We start from the raw sequence: 18,603 nt of genomic DNA on the forward strand, positions 1-18,603 counted from the left end.
TACCTGTCAGTTTTAGAGCTCATGTAGCATGTTATGTTGTGGGATCCCATCTCTGTAGTTGGATTTTTGTCACTGTTTATGTCAAAGGTTGTGTGTTTTTGTTGGTGTTTGTTATCATGACAGTATTTCTCACCTGGTGGTCAGTGACATTAAATGTTTTGAATTCATTAACACTGAAAAAATCATTTTGTAACATTGTGAGGTTTACAAAGGTGATAGATAAAATACATGCCATTCAATACATACCATACCTTTCCTTGTATTTGTTTTCATCAATCACCTGTGTTGTGACTGTGTGTTGTAACTTGAACGTTGTCAAGATCAATATGTGTGTGCCCTTGCTATCTCATTACTGTCATTGTCATGCCAAAGATGACAATTCGGCAATGACCGTGATTGACAGGGAATTGGCCTGATAGCATAAACTGACAGGCGCTCAGGCTATTGTGAATGCTGGTATTAGTGGGGAGGGGTCATAAATCATCTTAGCTGTGGTCGTCCACTCATGTAGACCAGTTGTCCAACAACGCGGAGTTGACCATTGGAGAGGTGTAGTGGTGACTGACGTTGTTCTTGGCTCTACTACAGAACCCCAACCAAAAACCTGTCATTCTGAGGAAGAGGAGACAGAGGATCAAGATCGAAGCCAACTGGGAGCTCTTCTACTACAGGTACATTTGTCACTTGCTCACAAAATAGCCAACGAACTCTCTCTTACTATTATAGACTTTGTTTTATCCTTTATTTTTTATGTTTGTAATGTTTCTCCGGCTGGAGCAACCTCCTACTTTAAATGATCAAATGAATTCATGCATTAAAAGTGAATATTTAGATTTTGGATAAATTGTCCCATCTCAATCTCTGGTTCTCCTGTGTCCTAGGTTCCAGTTGGATCACGCGCGGTCCAACCTCATCTGGAACCTGAAGACACGGGAGGAACTGCGGGACGCTCTGGAGGGAGAGATGAGGGCCTTTGGCGTGGACCGTGAGCTGGGCAACGCTAGCGTCATCTCCTGGAACCACCAGGAGTTTGAGGTCAGGGGTCAAAACAAATTATGACCATATTTATATTTTGATCATGTGGATTGGTAGCTGACGTGTGTGTGTGTGTGTGGGGGGGGGGTTGTTTGCGTGTGTGTTGCAGGTGAGGTACGAGTGTCTATCGGATGAGATTAAGATTGGTGACTATTACCTGCGCCTGCTGCTGGAAGAGGATGAGACGGATGAGTCTGGGGCCATCAAGAGATCGTAAGACATCAGCTACCTACAACACAATCGACCATGTTTAACCCATCTAATGACAATATTGCTCTTAAATCAAAACGAAGAGAATAAAGTCAAATGTTCAAATTGCAATATCCCTCTGTCTTTCTGTCTCTCTCTTTCTCCCGCTCAGGTACGAGTTCTTCAATGAGCTCTATCACCGTTTCCTGCTCACCCCCAAAGTCTCCATGAAGTGCCTGTGCCTGCAGGCTCTCACCGTCGTCTATGGGAAGTGCTGCGAGGAGATTGGCCCCTTTACCGACACCAAGTACATCGTTGGCATGCTGGACCGGGTCAGTGCTGTGGCACACACACACACACACAAACTAGTCAGAGATCTGTTGGGACAGTTTTGTAATGGTAAGTCTCTCTCCCCCTCTGCATTTACAGGCTACAGACAAACTGGAAAGAGACAGACTGATCCTATTCCTTAACAAACTCATCCTCAACAAGAAAAATGTGAAGGAGTTGATGGACTCCAATGGAGTCCGCATCCTAGTGGACCTGCTCACCCTGGCCCACCTACACACCAGCCGAGCCACCGTCCCACTACAGGTAGGTCTTCACAACTTCCCTGTCTGAACCATCCAAATTGTAGCATGTGCTTCTCATCACGTATCTAACGTATGTTTTGATACAGTTGCAGACCATGGAAGCGTATAGCTGTCGGAAGTCAAATAGACTTCTATTACAGGCCAGTCTGTCTGGTTTCATGTTAATAACGTGCGTCTTTGTGTCTGTCAGAGCAACGTGATCGAGGCCGGGGCGGACATGAAGAGGGAGAGCGAGAAGGAGTGGTACTTTGGGAACGCAGACAAAGAGAGGAGGGGCCCCTTCAGCTTTGAAGAGGTACGTTTCTTCTGAATACAAAACCAACACAGATGCTAAGCTCTACCCCCATAGGTAGAGTTTCTCTGGGTCCAGTGCCATTACTTAGAAATGTTTGGGTATCCAAGACAACGTACATTTTGTAACATCGGTGAACTCTCTAAGTATGATATCTTGATGACTGAACACGTCCACGTTTCCCACATCAGATGCAGGAGTTCTGGAGCAATGGAGTGCTGACGGCCAAGACGAGGTGCTGGGCCCAGGGCATGGACGGCTGGCGCCCCCTGCAGGCCATCCCGCAGCTCAAGTGGTGCCTGCTGGCCAGCGGGCAGGCGGTGATGAACGAGACGGACCTGGCCACGCTCATCCTCAACATGCTCATCACCATGTGCTCCTACTACCCCAGCAGGTAGGGAGAAGGTCTTCGGTTCTGACTCATTAAACAAAAATATATATATTTTTTTTTTCTTACAGTCTCCTCTCTTGCTCGGCCCTTTCTCCCTCTATTTCTCTCTTTTGCTGTCACACAGTTTAAAAATGTGACAATGCGTCTGTCTTTCCCCAGGGACCAGGACAATGCCATTATTCGTCCCTTACCCAAGATCAAGAGAATGGTCAGCGATAACACCTGCCTCCCTCACATTGTCCAGGTGAGCAGAACCAGCCTATTATTAGGTATATCCGTCCTACCTCAGTGGGACTAACTGGTTAAATAAAGGTTAAATACAAAAAATGTGTACTATTTCCTATTCTTTTCATTTTCATATATATATGGAGGTTTTTATTTTTATTAAATGAAATGTTTGATCAAATGTCTCATGTTCTGTTCCCTTCTCCAATCAGCTGCTGCTGACCTTTGACCCCATCCTGGTGGAGAAGGTGGCCAACGTGCTGTACCTGGTGATGCAGGACAACCCCAACCTGCAGCGCCTCTACCTCACCGGCATCTTCTTCTTCATTATGATGTACACCGGCTCCAACGTGCTGCCAGTGGCCAGGTCCGACTGCTGGAGAGATGCACACGGACACGCATGTCACACACACACACACTGTGCTCTTCAGATAGGTCCTTTTACGTTGTGCGTTTTGGACTCTGTCACGTCTTGTGTTTTCCTGTAGGTTCCTGAAGTACTGTCACCTGAAGCAGGCCTTCAAGTCAGAGGAGGCCAAAGGTACAGACATCGTCCAGCGCAGTGTGCTGGGGCCGGTGATGCCTGAGGCCATGGTGTGTTACCTGGAGAACTACGAGGCAGAACGCTTCTCCGAGATCTTCCTGGGAGAGTTTGACACGCCAGAGGCCATCTGGAGCAGCGAGATGAGGTAGACACAAGCTTGCTGTCTGTCTGGGGAGAGGTCTAACAAATAGTTTTGACCCAAGGTTTTTCTCTATCTGTTTGTCTACATCCACCTCTTGTGTGTTGGTTTGTGTCTGACGTCTCATCCCCCTTGCCCCCCTCCAGGCGGATGATGATTGAGAAAATCGCGACCCACCTGGCTGACTTCAGCCCACGGCTGTACAGCAACACACGAGCCCTCTACCAGTACTGCCCCATCCCTGTAGTCAGCTTCCCCCAGCTGGAGAACGAGCTCTTCTGTAACATCTACTACCTCCGCCACCTGTGTGACGCCAACCGCTTCCCGAACTGGCCCATCCGAGAGCCCGTATGTTCTGTGTGGTGATTGACTGCGTGAGACTTGTGAGAAGGTGTCAGTGTATGAACGAGATGGAGACTGTTAATCGTGCTCTGTGTCGTCGTCTGCCCCCCCTGCAGGTGAAGCTGCTGAAGGACACCCTGGAGGCCTGGAAGAGGGAGGTGGAGAAGAAGCCTCCCTCTATGTCTGTGGACGACGCCTACGAAGTCCTCAATCTTCCCAAGGGACAGGGACAGTAAGTGGCCTTGCATGCATAAAGAAGAAGCTTCTCCCTCTCCAAGATGTCTATCCGTACTCTCTATATGTGTTTGATTTTTGGTTTCTCCACAGACACGAGGAGAGTAAGATCAGGAAGGCCTACTTCAGACTGGCCCAGAAGTACCACCCGGACAAGAACCCAGAGGGCAGGGTATGTTACCGCACCATTGCTGCACTATATAAGGAATCAGGTGCCATTTGGTACACACTAGTTTTTCCACTCCTGTCTTGGAGCATTACCGTCATTGTTCAGAGGGGGGAGGTGTTAATAAACTGTCTTTGTGTGTTCAGGACATGTTTGAGAAAGTAAACAAGGCCTATGAATTCCTGTGCACCAAGTCGTCCCGCATCATCGACGGCCCCGACCCAGAGAACATCATCCTCATCCTCAAAGCCCAGAGCATCCTCTTCAACAGACACAAACAAGGTCTGACACTCTAATACTCTCTCCACTGTCTGTAGTATTCCATGTTGTACGCATCTAAAGTGAATACGTGTTGGAAGGTTGGAATCATTAAAACTTGTATTTCAATCATTCCACAAAGTACTTGTTAACAAACTATAGTTTTGCCAAGTCGGTTAGGACGTCTACTTTGTGCATGACACAAATCATTTTTCCAACAATTGTTTACAGACAAATTATTTCACATATAATTCACTGTATCACAATTCCAATGGGTCAAAAGTTTGCATACACTAAGTTGACTGTGCCTTTAAACAGCTTGGAAAATTCCAGAAAATTATGTCATTGCTTTAGAAGCTTCTGATAGACTAATTGACATCATTTGAGTCAATTGGAGGTGTACCTGTGGATGTATTTCCAGGCCTATCTTCAAACTCAATGCCTCTTTGCTTGACATCAAAGGAAAATCAAAAGAAATCAGCCAAGACCTCAGACAAAACATTGTAGACCTCCACAAGTCTGGATCATCCTCGGGAGCAATTTCCAAACGCCTGAAGGTACCATGTTCATCTGTACAAACAATAGTACGCAAGTATAAACACCATTGGACCACGCAGCCGTCATCCCGCTCAGGAAGGAGACTTGTTCTGTCTCCTAGAGATGAATGTACTTTGGTGCGAAAAGTGCAAATCAATCCCAGAACAACAGCAAAGGACCCTGTGAAGATGCTGGAGGAAACGGGTACAAAAGTATCTATATCCACAGTAAAACGAGTCCTATATCGACATAACCTGAACGGCCGCTCAGCAAGGAAGAAGCCACTGTTCCAAAACCGCCATAAAAAGCCAGACTACGGTTTGCAACTGCACATAGGGACAAATATCGTACTTTTTGGAGAAATGTCCTCTGTTCTGATGAAACAAAAATAGAACTGTTTGGCCATAATGACCATCTTTATGTCTGGAGGAAAAAGGGGTGAGGGGCTTTCAAGCTGAAGAACACCATCCCAACTGTGAAGCACGGGGGTGGCAGCATCTGGTGCACTTCACAAAATAGATGGCATCATGAGGACGGAAAATTATGTGGATAGATTGAAGCAACAATTTAAGACATCAGTCAGGAAGTTAAGGCTTGGTCGCAAATGGGTCTTCCATGTGGACATTGACCCCAAGCATACTTCCAAAGTTGTGGCAAAATGGCTTAAGGACAACAAATTCAAGGTATTGGAATGGCCATCACAAAGCCCTGACCTCAATTCTATAGAAAGTTTGTGGGCAGAACTGAAAAGACGTGTGCGAGCAATAAGGCCAACAAACCTGACTTAGTTAAACCAGCTCTGTCAGGAGGAATGGGCCAAAATTCACCCAACTTATTGTGAGAAGCTTGTGGAAGGCTACCCGAAACATTTGACCGAAATTAAACTATTTAAAGGCAAATACTAATTGAGTGTATGTAAACTTCTGCCCCACTGGGAATGTGATGAAAGAAATAAAAGCTGAAATGTCATTCTCTACTATTATTCTGACATTTCACATTCTTAAAATAAAGTGGTGATCCTAACTGACCTAAGACAGGGAATTATTACTAAATGTCAGGAATTGTGAAAAACGTGTGTGTGTATACATGCATACATACATACATACATACATACATACATACATACATACATACATACATACATACATACATACATACATACATACATACATACATACATACATACATACATACATACATACATACATACATACATACATACATACATACATACATACATACATACATACATACATACATACATACATACATATGCATGCATGCATACATACATACATACATACACACATACACACATACACACATACACACATACATATACACACATATATATACATACATACATACATACATACATATACATACACACACATATACATACATACATACATACATACACACATATATATATATATATACACATATATATATATACACATATATATATACATACTGGTCAAAAAAATAAAGGGAACACTTAAACAACACAATGTAACTCCAAGTCAATCACACTTCTGTGAAATCAAACTGTCCACTTCGGAAGCAACACTGATTGACAATACATTTCACATGCTGTTGTGCAAATGGAATAGACAACAGGTGAGAATTATAGGCAATTAGCAAGACACCCCCAATAAAGGAGTGGTTCTGCAGGTGATAACCACAGACCACTTCTCAGTTCCAATGCTTCCAAGCTGATGTTTTGGTCCCTTTTGAATGCTGGCGGTGCTTTCACTCTAGTGGTAGCATGAGACGGAGTCTACAACCCACACAAGTGGCTCAGGTAGTGCAGCTCATCCAGGATGGAACATCAATGCGAGCTGTGGCAAGAAGGTTTGCTGTGTCTGTCAGCGTAGTGTCCAGAGCATGGAGGCGCTACCAGGAGACAGGCCAGTACATCAGGAGACGTGGAAAAGGCCGTAGGAGGGCAACAACCCAGCAGCAGGACCGCTACCTCCGCCTTTGTGCAAGGAGTAGCAGGAGGAGCACTGCCAGAGCCCTGCAAAATGACCTCCAGCAGGCCACAAATGTGCATGTGTCTGCTCAAACGGTCAGAAACCGACTCCATGAGGGTGGTATGAGGGCCCGACCTCCACGAGTGGGGGTTGCGCTTACAGCCCAACACTGGGCAGGACGCTTGGGAACACCAAGATTGGCAAAATCGCCACTGGCTCACTGTGCTCTTCACAGATGAAAGCAGGTTCACACTGAGCACATGTGACAGAGTCTGGAGACGCCGTGGAGAACGTTCTGCTGCCTGCAACATCCTCCAGCATGACCGGTTTGGCGGTGGGTCCACTGCTGATACACTCCAGCCATATGAGGTCTAGCATTGTCTTGCATTAGAAGGAACCCAGGGCCAACCGCACCAGCATATGGTCTCACAAGGGGTCTGAGGATCTCATCTCGGTACCTAATGGCGAGCACATGGAGGACTGTGCGGCCCCCCAAAGAAATGGTGTGTGTGTGTGTATGTATGTGTGTGTGTATATGTGTGTGTGTAAACCTACATTGTCTGGTTAGCTTAGCATCTGGGTCATTAGCCACTGCAGATCTCTTTGCTAGCTAACAGTAGTGTTTACCTGTTGACACTTTTGCTACTTTCCAAGAGTAATATTAATGTAAACTGTTGTCCTCTTGTCAACAGAACTGGAACCCTACAAGTACGCCGGCTACCCCATGCTCATCAAGACCATCACCATGGAGACGGGTGATGAGCAGCTGTTCTCCAAGACTTCCCCCCTCCTCCCGGCTGCAATCGAGCTGGCCTTCCACACGGTCAACTGCTCCGCCCTAAACGCTGAGGAACTACGCAGAGAAAGTGGCATCGAGGTAGAACTAACAACCCTACTGGCTATTCAGAGATCAGGATCATATTCATTAGGCACCAAACGGAAGCAAACGATAGTAAACGGACTGAAACCGGGAGGGATCTACTTAGAGTTGTCTAATAAGAAATGGTTATTTTAGTTTTTTAATTGAAAAACATTTTGCTTCGTTTTGGAACTAATGAATACGACTCAGATACTATTGTTGCAACAATATTCACCTTTTACCGATTTGACATTCCTACATTCATACTTTCAATGTTTATAACATGATCTAAAAAAAAAAGTATCCCCCCCTTTCCGCCAGATTCTGTTGGACGCGCTGTCCCGGTGTGTCGCTGTTTTAACCGCTTCCAGCAAGTCTGATGACATGGCTGTTCAAGTAAGATCACCAGATCCACAGTGCAGAGCCGTGGTCACTTACGATTCCCCCACCAGGGACCGGGGTTCAATCCTAGTGCCTACCCTGTCTGAATAGTGTCAAATCAACCTTAATGATTGTGGACGGCGTGTATTCAAATATATATATTTTAAGAATACAGCACATCCACAAACATCTGTCACATTATTAGCACTGTATTCTGAGCCGTACATGTCTGGCTGGAAATGAGTGGTACAGTTCAGTGTTGAAAGGGGTTGTGTTGCCTGTGCCTAGGTGTGCGGCCAGGTGTGTAAGTGCTACAGTGTCGCGGCTCAGTTTGAGGAGTGCCGGGAAAAGATCATCGAGCTCCCCAACATCATCAGGGACCTCTGTCACGTGCTCTACTATGGGAAGGTGAGATCTCTACTTAATCATACAACAACAGCCTTGTATCTCTGGCTTTGTATACACCTTGATACCACTGTATCATCCAATGCAGAAAGGATGCACATTTATACTTTAAAAAAAAAAAGTTGTTTAATTGAGCGCGTACCTTGTATTGAAAGCAATCTTCTCTTGTACACTCTCAGGGTCTGCCACGGACGGCGGCACTGGCCGTGCAGTGCGTCAGCTCCTTCGCCGTGGATTACTTCCTGCAGACGCACCTGTACCACGCCGGCGTGCTCTGGCACCTCCTGGTGCACCTGTTCAACTACGACTACACGCTGGAGGAGAGCGGCGTGGCCACCAGTCAGGACACCAACCAGCAGGAGGTGGCCAACAGCCTGGCCAAGCTTAGCCTAGTGGCCCTTAGCCGTCTGGGGGGCTACGCCCCACCCACCGGAGAGGGAGGTGTAGTGGAGACTAACGGGGTGGAGGGGCAACCCCCGGAGAACCCGACCATTCGTAAGAGCCTGGCAGCCATGCTCACACCCTATATTTCGAGGAGGTTAGGGTCGGCGGTACCGGCTGAGGTTAGTGATTATGGGAAAGTGTAAAAGGTAGATATGCAGATTAGACACAATAACACACACACACACACACTCATAGACCCACTAGTTTAAAACACTCTTGACAATATTACTCTGCTATGCCACTCTTCACCTACATTCACTCATGCTTCTGTTTCCATGTCTACCAGGTGTTGAAGCTGCTGAACAGTAACTCTGAGAACCCCTACCTTATCTGGAACAACGGGACCCGGGCCGAGCTGCTGGAGTTCCTGGAGGCCCAGCAGGAAGCCAACATCAGGAGGGTGAGCAGACGAGAGCACGTGGACTGGCTCTATCATATGTTTCAGCATGGATGTCTGTTGTCGCTGTTCATTAGGCACCGTACAAAACAAAATGGACTGTGTATTATTAGGCATCATGTGTTAGTATAGTCATGTGTGTCTCTCTCTCTCTCTCTCTCTCTGTCCTAGGGGGAGAACGATAAGAGCTTTGGCTCAGAGTTTGTGTTCAGTGACCACGGTAAAGAGCTGATCGTGGGTGAGATCTTTGTCAGGGTCTACAATGAGCAGCCTACCTATCCTCTGGAGGTGAGCTCCGACACTCGGCGTAACGTTTGACCTTGCATCATACTCCTCCCAGTTACGATACTAACAACATTGTAGCCATTGTCATGTCATAGTCCTGTCATTAAGTAGCACTGAGTCACGGTAAATCCATTTGCTTCACGCAGCTCACAGTAATATCTGAAAACCTGCAGGTAATTATGTGGTAATACCTAGGTATTTAGCTACAATAATATCATTAAATAGAACGCTAGTAATTTGATGTATTTCTAGGCTATATCCATCCATAGCATTAGTTCTTAACGCCAGATAAAAGGTGTTATAAGCTTTTATTATAAGCCTATAACCATGTCTCCATGGTCCAGTACCCCAAGACATTTGCAGCCAGTCTGCTGGACTACGTGGGCTCCCAGGCCCAGTACCTCACCACCCTGCTGGCCATGTCCCAGAGCAACAAGGTGGAGTCCCAGCAGCACGCCGAGAGGCTCCGCTGGGCCGAGATGGCCCTGGAGGCCCTCCGCAACGTCATCAAGAACAACCCAGGTACACAGCAACCTACTTCTGTGATATCCACAGTCACTCTTACTACTACTGCAGTCAAAACTGCTACTACCACTTCTTCCACTACCAGGAAATTGACTTTTTATGATTGCCGAAGCAAGCACACGCATTTTGGTTTAGGAGTGTTAAGAAATGCCTCTCCTCCTTTTGTTTTGTACCATCTCCGTTGCCTTTTCTCCTCAGCTGAACAAACTGAAAACAAACTGAGTGCTCATTGGTCTTTTACGGTTTGCTAACTTGGCTCTTTTGTGACCCCCAGGTTCGGAGACGGAGTGCATCGGCCATTTCAAGCTGCTGTTCTCCTTGTTACGGGTTCACGGGGCTGGGAAGGTACAGCAGCTAGCTCTGGAGGTAAAACACAACTAGAATATTCATATTTTATTATCGATGGAATTTGTTATAGAACACTTTTGTGTGATATCCTGTGGACCGTATCTTTTTTTCGAAATCAACCAATCAATCATCCCACATGCACTGTATATTTTAATCCGCGACCTGAGACCTGTTTTTGTGTCCTCCATAAGGTTGTGAACACGGTCACCTCCAACCAGGACTGTGTGGCTAACATCGCTGAGTCCCTGGTGCTGTCCAACCTACTGGTGCTACTGCACTCTCTGCCCTCCAGTAAGACCACTGAACACCTACTGCATCTACTAGTCTGTTCTACTAGCTATATACACTTTATTCAGAAACCCCCTGTCTGATTTTCTGTGTCCCTTTCAGGCCGGCAGCTTGTACTGGAAACTTTATACGCCTTGACCTCCAACACCAAGATAGTCAAAGAAGCTATGACTAAGGGTCGGTATTATGCCGAATTGTTGTTTTTTCTTGAGTATACAGTATTATGTTCTGTTGTGTATATGGGCTTATGTCAATGTCTGTTGCCATGGGTAACCTTCCCGCTTTCTCTCCCTCTCTCCTCCAGGTGCGTTGATCTACCTGCTGGACCTCTTCTGTAACTCCACCCACCCCCAGGTGCGCTCCCAGACGGCCGAGCTCTTCTCCAAAATGACCTCTGACAAGCTGGTGGGGCCCAAGGTGAGGCAGTATCCCTGTGTGGAGGATAATAGTGAGACCTTATCCCTCTGTAGAGACTACTTTAGTACTGTGCCCCAAATTGCATCCTATTCCCAATTTTGTGAATAGGGAAAAGTAGTGCACTAAATAGGAACAAGGGTGCCATTTTGGAAGTGTTTTTTTTTTCCTCATTCTCTGTCCCACCTCTTCTGTCCTTCTATCTCTCTCTGCCTCATCCCTCCCTCTCAGGTGCGGCTGACTCTGATGCGTTTCCTGCCGGGTGTGTTCATGGACGCCATGCGGGACAACGCGGAGGCGGCAGTGCACATCTTCGAGGGGACGCACGAGAACCCCGAGCTCATCTGGAACGACGGCTCCCGGGAGACTGTCTCCACCACCGTCCGTGAGATGATGCTTGAGTACGCAACCACTTTTTTTTCACACTCACCCACTCACCCACCCACCCCTGTGGCTTTGTGGTCGTTAGGCCCCAAATTGTTCGTGGCCCTGTAAAGTGTTGACATAATGACAGCACAACAGTTAGCTGTGAAATGATGAAATACACCATTTATGCTATATATTTGATTTGTGTCTTTTGTACGATATATTCCTCCCGTGTCCTCTGCAGGCACTTCAAACAGCAAAAGGATAATCCTGATGTCAACTGGAGAGTAAGTGTATCCACATTCAATCTAATGCTGTTCTGTATGTTTTGGGGATAAACGGGGATAAATGCTGAAGCAACAAAATAATCACATGGGACGCCCATTGTACTAATGTTTATGATATACGGCATGTTAATGGTATGCTGTTGACTGTATGCGCAGCTGCCAGAGGAGTTCACGGTGGCGTATGGGGCGGGGCAGGGTGAGCTGGCGGTGGGCGGAGTCTTCCTGCGTATCTTCATCGCTCAGCCAGGCTGGGTGCTGCGCAAACCCAGGGAGTTCCTTGTGTCCCTCCTGGAGACCCTTACTGAGCTGTACGAGAAAAACAACCCCAATGTGAGTACACTCGCGTGTTCATCTTCTTGCGCCTGTGAGTTTCTCACTGAGTGAATTAAAGCACATTTCGTACACACACAAACACTTCCTGTAACTGAGCAGAAAAAATTGTAATCTCATAGAATACCCTGTATTTCCATTTTGGTTTGATTGAACCTTTCGCTGCATGTTTCCAACAGGGTGAGGCCCTGGAGACGGTTACCACGGCGGCGGTGTGTTTGTTCAGCACACAGACCCAGCTGTGTGACCAGGTCCCTCCCCTGGGCCACCTGCCTCGCATCCTGTCTGCACTGACCCACAAGAACAACGCCGTGCCCAAGAGCTCCATCCGCCTCATCCACGTGCTGTCGGACAATGAGGTGCGTTCAGTCTAGGGCTACAACAAACCTAAATTAATGATATATAATGGGCAAGATAAACAGACTACTATAAAGTAGTTTATCAAGCTATAATTGGCGAATCTAGTGGGTCTACAATAGTCCTGTTTGAATGTAAGGAGGTCAACGATCTTCCCAAGGACACTAAATCTGTGTTATATTTATTTCTGTCTCACTTGGAAATATATTCAAGTCTAATGCCATGTTTCTGTATGTGTGGTGTGTGTGCAGCAATGTGTGCGCTCCATGGCCTCTCTGGAGACCATCGGTCCTCTGATGAACGGGATGAAGATGAGGGCAGACATGGCAGGACTGGCCTGCGAGGCGCTCAACCGCATGTTCCAGAGAGAGCAGACTGACCTGGTGGCTCAGGTACCTCGTCTCTATTATGGCTACATATCAAATGGCACCCGATTCCCTGTGTAGTGCACTACTTTTCACCAGGGCCCATAGTAGTGCGTTATAGGGAATAGAGCCTTTTGGGATGCATCCCATCGCTCTGATATGAAGTTTCATTTTCTCACACTGTTTCTTACTGTTAATTCCTTTAGCAAAAGACTTGGTGTTCTGTCCTTTTCATACGTGTTGTTATTCCATGTCGTTTTAGTGTTTTAATGTGTTTTGTACTTGCACACACAGGCCCTACGAGTGGATTTGGTGCCGTACCTTCTGCGGCTACTGGAAGGGATCGGGCTGGAGACCTTAGACAACCCCTCGGCCACCAAGGCTCAGATCGTCAAGGCTCTCAAGTCCATGACACGCAGTCTGCAGTATGGTGAACAGGTAAGGCACCCCTGGCTATAGGTCATCCAACAGGTCATCCAACAGGTCATCCAACATATCAACAGGGCTCCAGATGATAATTTTCCCCTGGTGACAATGGTGACACTACCTTTTACAGTTGGTGGCACCAGCACATGATTTGGCCGCAACCTATTTTTTTTTTTTTTTTTTGCAGCATCACGCAATAGAAAAATGATGTAACCATCTTATCAAGTCATTCAGCATGCTATACTAAGAGGTGTAATAGATTACTGAGACGGTATTCATCTTTAGGATGTTCATGCAGGGAATGCATGATTTAAATATATTTTGTTGTGCAACCCAATCCAGGGATTGTCATGAATTTTGGTTTGGCACTTAGGCTATTGTATTTAATTGTTAAAATAGGGCTCCAGAATTTTCAGAATTATATTTTGTTCAATAGAGATGAATTTGACTACGTCTTTATGTGCACAAAATATCACAGACACATTTATTTGGCGCTAAGTCACCACCTGAGCAAGTGGAAACTCAAAACACGTTAGCTAGGTCACTAACTGGAAACGTAATGCTGGTCGCCATGTATTAATCGAACAGTAAATACAGTGTCCTGGGGAAGAACCGTGCAGTTGTAGCCTAGGTTGTTACACAGCGGCAGGCCCCAGCAAACCAGAGACACAGGAGATACTTTTATCACAGGAATCTTGAGGGTAATGCACGTTGTTTTTAAACAAGTCACGGTTTTAGTAGTGTGAGAAAAATAATATAGGACGTTTTGGAGTGAGGGGAGCATGTAGAATGTGCAGCTCGCATCGATGTGACCAATTTAAAAAAAAAAATGAAAATGTAACTCGCACAGCCAACTCAAAGGGTCGCAAAATGCGATTTAAATTGTCCCAATCTGAAGCCCTGTATTAACAACCTGCAGTCTACTGAGACAGAGCACAGCTGTTTGATGTATTTTAGCTTGTAGTTGAAATGTATATGTTGTGTGTGCGATGTATTGTGTACAGTGTTTATATACATCAGTACTGTGTCTAAGAGACTTTCCTCCGTAGGACATTCAAGTTGATCTTATCCTATCCGCTGTGGTATTGTACACATGTCAGTCTGAGTGGTACTGTGTTGCAGGTGAATGAAATCTTGGCTCGGTCCACTGTGTGGAGTGCCTTCAAAGACCAGAAACATGACCTATTCATCTCCGAGTCCCAGACCGCAGGGTACCTCACAGGTAGGAATGGAATCTTCACACATTTTGTTATGCGCTACAAAGATGGTAAGTTTAGAGGGGGCATTCTATGGGCTCAATCTGAATCCTTCGTTCTTCTATGCTTCCCTTGGGGCATTTTGTGGGCACTGCCTCTTCACTTTGTGCTTAGTACCCTCCCTCCTCTTCCTCCTTTCCTTTCCTTCCCTTTCTCCTCTTCCTCCACATTTCCTTCTTCAGGTGTTTCCACTCCCTCTCTCATGGCGGCCAGCAGCCCCCTGCGGAGTGGGCTGTAGTTTCCTGTGCAGGGCCCTCCCAGCGCGCCTCCTCTCTCTTTGCTCTGACGCAGGTAGACTTTATCCTTGCTCCCATGCCACCCTCCATCTCCACTCGTTGACATGCCACCCTCCATCTCCACTCGTTGACATGCCACCCTCCATCTCCACTCGTTGACATGCCACCCTCCATCTCCACTCGTTGACATGCCACCCTCCATCTCCACTCGTTGACATGCCACCCTCCATCTCCACTCGTTGACATGCCACCCTCCATCTCCACTCGTTGACATGCCACCCTCCATCTCCACTCGTTGACATGCCACCCTCCATCTCCACTCGTTGACATGCCACCCTCCATCTCCACTCGTTGACATGCCACCCTCCATCTCCACTCGTTGACATGCCACCCTCCATCTCCACTCGTTGACATGCCACCCTCCATCTCCACTCGTTGACATGCCACCCTCCATCTCCCCTCGTTGACATGCCACCCTCCATCTCCCCTCGTTGACATGCCACCCTCCATCTCCACTCGTTGACATGCCACCCTCCATCTCCACTCGTTGACATGCCACCCTCCATCTCCACTCGTTGACATGCCACCCTCCATCTTTTTATTTATTTATATATATTTTTCTCCCCAATTTCGTGGTATCCAATTGGTAGTTAGTCCCATCGCTGCAACTCCCGTACGGACTCGGGAGAGGTGAAGGTCGAGCTGTGCGTCCTGCGAAACACAACCCAACCAAGCCGCACTGCTTCTTGACACAATGCCCACTTAACCTGGAAGCCAGCCTCACCAATGTCACCGTACACCTGCCGACCGTGTCAGCGTGTACTGCGCCTGGCCTGCCACAGGAGTCGCTAGTGCGCGATGGGACAAGGACATCCCTGCCGGCCAAATCCTCCCCTAACCCGGACAATGCTGGGCCAATTGGGTGCCGCCCCATGGGTCTCCCGCCTGCGACAGAGCCTGGACTTGAACCCAGAATCTCTAGTGGCACAGCTTGCACTGCAATGCAGTACCTTAGACCACTGCGCCACTCGGAAGGCTCCGTCACACCATCTTGTGCCGTTTTTCAATTTCCACTTTTCCCCCACTCATCTCCATCTCCAGACATGGATTGGAAAAACACTGTACGGATGAAGTCCCTGTAGCACATATCAATGGGTGAATCTCTGAACTACTAATGGGCCAGCCCTGCCCTTGAGAAACCAACAGTGTCCCTAACAAAGTAAAGTGACAATATGCTTGTGGATGCTCTGTAGCAATAGTTCATATACTCGTATACCTCCATGCCATCTCTAGCACCACCTCCCCATACAACCAACCCTGTAGCATAATCACACGATGTTGTACTTGCATCAGTTGTGACTTTCACTTGCATCACATCATGCCTCCTCAGTCACCCAGTTTGAACATTCGCAGTGGCCTTTAGTATGTCTTGCGTTGTAAAATTCTGGCAACTTTCCAAAAATTCTCCAGTTCAGGTTTTAGGATTCCAGATTTCCTGTTTATTCCCTCCTGATTCTAGGAGTATTCCAACCTGAATTTCTGAAACAACTGGGAATTTTTTGAGAGTTACTGGAATTTTTGCCACCCTAAGTATGTCTCTCTCTTAACTCATCTGCTATCTCTCTCTCTCTCTGTCTCTGTGGTTCCTGCAGGTCCAGGTGTAGCAGGCTACCTTACAGCAGGAACCGGCTCCACAGTGCTGCCCAGCGTTCCGCCTCCTGTGGACAATGACATTGGAGACTCGGGCTGATTTGACTGACTGACAGAGAGGGAGAAGTGCTCAGGCATCCAGACTACCCTGTGGCTCACAGGCTGCAGCTCAGAGAGACTGCTCAGCTCTCTGAAGGAGGGAGAAAGAGAGGGAGGGAGGGAGGAAGGAAAGGGGGCCATCACAGACAGTCTCCAAAATGTCTGCCCTCAAACCTGTAATGTCGCTCTCCTTCCCCGCCTCCAAACAGCACTCGTTGTAAACCTTTGTTTGATTGTTTTAAAGCAAATGATAACACTTGTCATCGAGTCAACCTTTTTTTTCTTCTGTTTTTCTGCTTCTTTGTTTTTTCCAATGACACAAATAGTTTACTTTTGTATGAATATATTTTTTAATCTCAAATTTTTTTTTTGTGGTGGGGATAGACGAACAGAAGGAAATTTGGACCTATCTCCCTCCATTCTCTTCTCCTTCCTCTCTCCATCATGCCCGGTCTCACTGCTCTGCCTGGCAACACATACCCTCACAGATCACAGCCACGAGTCCTGAAGGAGGGTACCTTATGTGTATCCGGCCTGAACATGTGATCACTGGACAAAGATGAACTTAATCTCCTCTGCTCACCTGTTTACAGGACCAGTCAAACCTTTCCTAATTTTATAATGTATGTTTTAGTGTGGTATGGTTGAAAGATGTTGATAAATGTTGTAAGGAGGAACTCACAGAACTGTGGTGTATTAGTGCTCTGGACCCCCCTATAGGGAACAGCGCTTTGAGACAGGGCAAGACTAGACGTCACCATCCGTCTGCCCCTTTTTGAAGTGGTCACACGTGCGTTCGTTGTCTACTTTCTGTATTACCCCAATCACGATGATCCTGCGCCATACTTTGCTCTGCTCACTCTTTGAAGTTTGACCTTTCTTCCACCACCACAAATCTTTTTGTTCTTTTCCTTCCCCAGAATGCGAAAAGCACTCTAATATTTATAGGTAAATAACGGTCTTTACCAATTCAAATGAGCTTCTGCTAAGACATGAGGAATGATACTGACTCTGATTATGAATATATGTGAAAGACTAGTGCAATTGTGAAATGTTCAATGTAATATGGCAAACTTTCTATATTGAATGTACATTTTAAAAGAATCAGTCGCACTTGTAAATACAATTTTAGGAAATAAAAAGGGAATCCAGTGTTCTTCATAATGTGTGTTTCTATTGTCAGTACTAATTAAGAATGAATGAGTATATAAAGTACAGTCAGATAAGACAAATGTTTGACTTTATGCCAAAATGGGGCATAGCAACACTACATACAATGACAGAACAAGCACACTCTTGTGCCATAATGGTATAGAATCTTGAGCTGCAGTACACATACTAAAAATACATCTAATCACAATTTTACAACCCATACTTGTTAATATTTCTGATATTTTAAGTAGACTGGCCTTCAGATTAGACTTTTTTTTAAACGTAAACATAATGGTGTGCCATTGGTGGCATGCTGAATCAGTTACACAGCTGGCAGCAAGGGTAAGTGGAAATCGTGTTGAATTAGTTTATTTATATGCCTGCCAGCAGAGGGCGCACGTTCAAGTTAACTTTATTTTCTTAGGAGCCCCAGAACCTCACTTCCGTAAGCATCTGATTACGATTTCCGCGCGCGACTAGCAACGCCTACAAGATTTAAGTTTTTTATTTTGTTGTACACAAGTGATCGAGACAATTGACGATGGCGATTGTTTGTTCAGATTTAAACATCTTATTTTGATGGTTTTCAAGCTCTGTGAATGACGTTCCAATTCGAGCAGGCACCCAGTCGTCTTCATTTGGGGCTCGTGCATCAGTGATTTTGGCCCCTTGCGAGCTCGACTTTTAAACCTGTTAATGTTGCTTGCTAGTTCTAGATAATTTAACGAACCTACATATTTCCTAAAGTAAAAAAATATTATATTGGCGGTCCAATAAGGTAAGAACATTGGTGAACCAGGGCCCGGTTTCCC

The 18,603-nt window shown here is 46.3% G+C and overlaps 2 protein-coding genes across 6 annotated transcripts in view; both read left to right on the forward strand.

Annotated features, from left to right (window-relative positions):
* Nucleotides 1-17,807, forward strand: part of LOC118372882 (dnaJ homolog subfamily C member 13-like) — a 51,177-nt gene extending 33,370 nt beyond the window's left edge. For 4 of the 5 annotated variants that reach the window (XM_035758921.2, XM_035758928.2, XM_052505287.1 and 1 more), the window contains 33 exons: nt 589-671; nt 882-1,035; nt 1,145-1,248; nt 1,397-1,556; nt 1,654-1,818; nt 2,008-2,112; nt 2,301-2,503; nt 2,660-2,744; nt 2,938-3,092; nt 3,214-3,414; nt 3,555-3,756; nt 3,867-3,982; nt 4,078-4,156; nt 4,297-4,432; nt 7,614-7,798; nt 8,102-8,176; nt 8,450-8,569; nt 8,746-9,129; nt 9,297-9,410; nt 9,579-9,695; nt 10,037-10,214; nt 10,492-10,583; nt 10,757-10,856; nt 10,956-11,030; nt 11,158-11,270; nt 11,499-11,668; nt 11,878-11,920; nt 12,077-12,250; nt 12,430-12,609; nt 12,859-12,999; nt 13,267-13,410; nt 14,521-14,620; nt 16,543-17,807. In XM_035758921.2, the coding sequence (XP_035614814.2) occupies nt 589-671; nt 882-1,035; nt 1,145-1,248; nt 1,397-1,556; nt 1,654-1,818; nt 2,008-2,112; nt 2,301-2,503; nt 2,660-2,744; nt 2,938-3,092; nt 3,214-3,414; nt 3,555-3,756; nt 3,867-3,982; nt 4,078-4,156; nt 4,297-4,432; nt 7,614-7,798; nt 8,102-8,176; nt 8,450-8,569; nt 8,746-9,129; nt 9,297-9,410; nt 9,579-9,695; nt 10,037-10,214; nt 10,492-10,583; nt 10,757-10,856; nt 10,956-11,030; nt 11,158-11,270; nt 11,499-11,668; nt 11,878-11,920; nt 12,077-12,250; nt 12,430-12,609; nt 12,859-12,999; nt 13,267-13,410; nt 14,521-14,620; nt 16,543-16,640 (4,551 nt within the window). In that variant the 3' untranslated portion in view covers nt 16,641-17,807. Of the gene's footprint in view, nt 1-588; nt 672-881; nt 1,036-1,144; nt 1,249-1,396; nt 1,557-1,653; nt 1,819-2,007; nt 2,113-2,300; nt 2,504-2,659; nt 2,745-2,937; nt 3,093-3,213; nt 3,415-3,554; nt 3,757-3,866; nt 3,983-4,077; nt 4,157-4,296; nt 4,433-7,613; nt 7,799-8,101; nt 8,177-8,449; nt 8,570-8,745; nt 9,130-9,296; nt 9,411-9,578; nt 9,696-10,036; nt 10,215-10,491; nt 10,584-10,756; nt 10,857-10,955; nt 11,031-11,157; nt 11,271-11,498; nt 11,669-11,877; nt 11,921-12,076; nt 12,251-12,429; nt 12,610-12,858; nt 13,000-13,266; nt 13,411-14,520; nt 14,621-14,836; nt 14,946-16,542 lie in introns of all 5 variants that reach the window. The other variant, XR_008109368.1, reaches the window with a different exon arrangement.
* Nucleotides 17,808-18,244: 437 nt separating this feature from the next.
* The window catches only part of topbp1 (DNA topoisomerase II binding protein 1), a 30,337-nt gene continuing 29,978 nt past the window's right edge, over nt 18,245-18,603 (forward strand). The window contains exon 1 of the mRNA XM_035758958.2: nt 18,245-18,569. The gene's annotated coding sequence lies outside the window, so the exon portion shown is untranslated. The remainder of the gene's footprint in view (nt 18,570-18,603) is intronic.

The sequence above is a fragment of the Oncorhynchus keta genome, chromosome 4, assembly GCF_023373465.1.
Source record: "Oncorhynchus keta strain PuntledgeMale-10-30-2019 chromosome 4, Oket_V2, whole genome shotgun sequence".
Classification (NCBI taxonomy): Eukaryota; Metazoa; Chordata; class Actinopteri; order Salmoniformes; family Salmonidae; genus Oncorhynchus; species Oncorhynchus keta.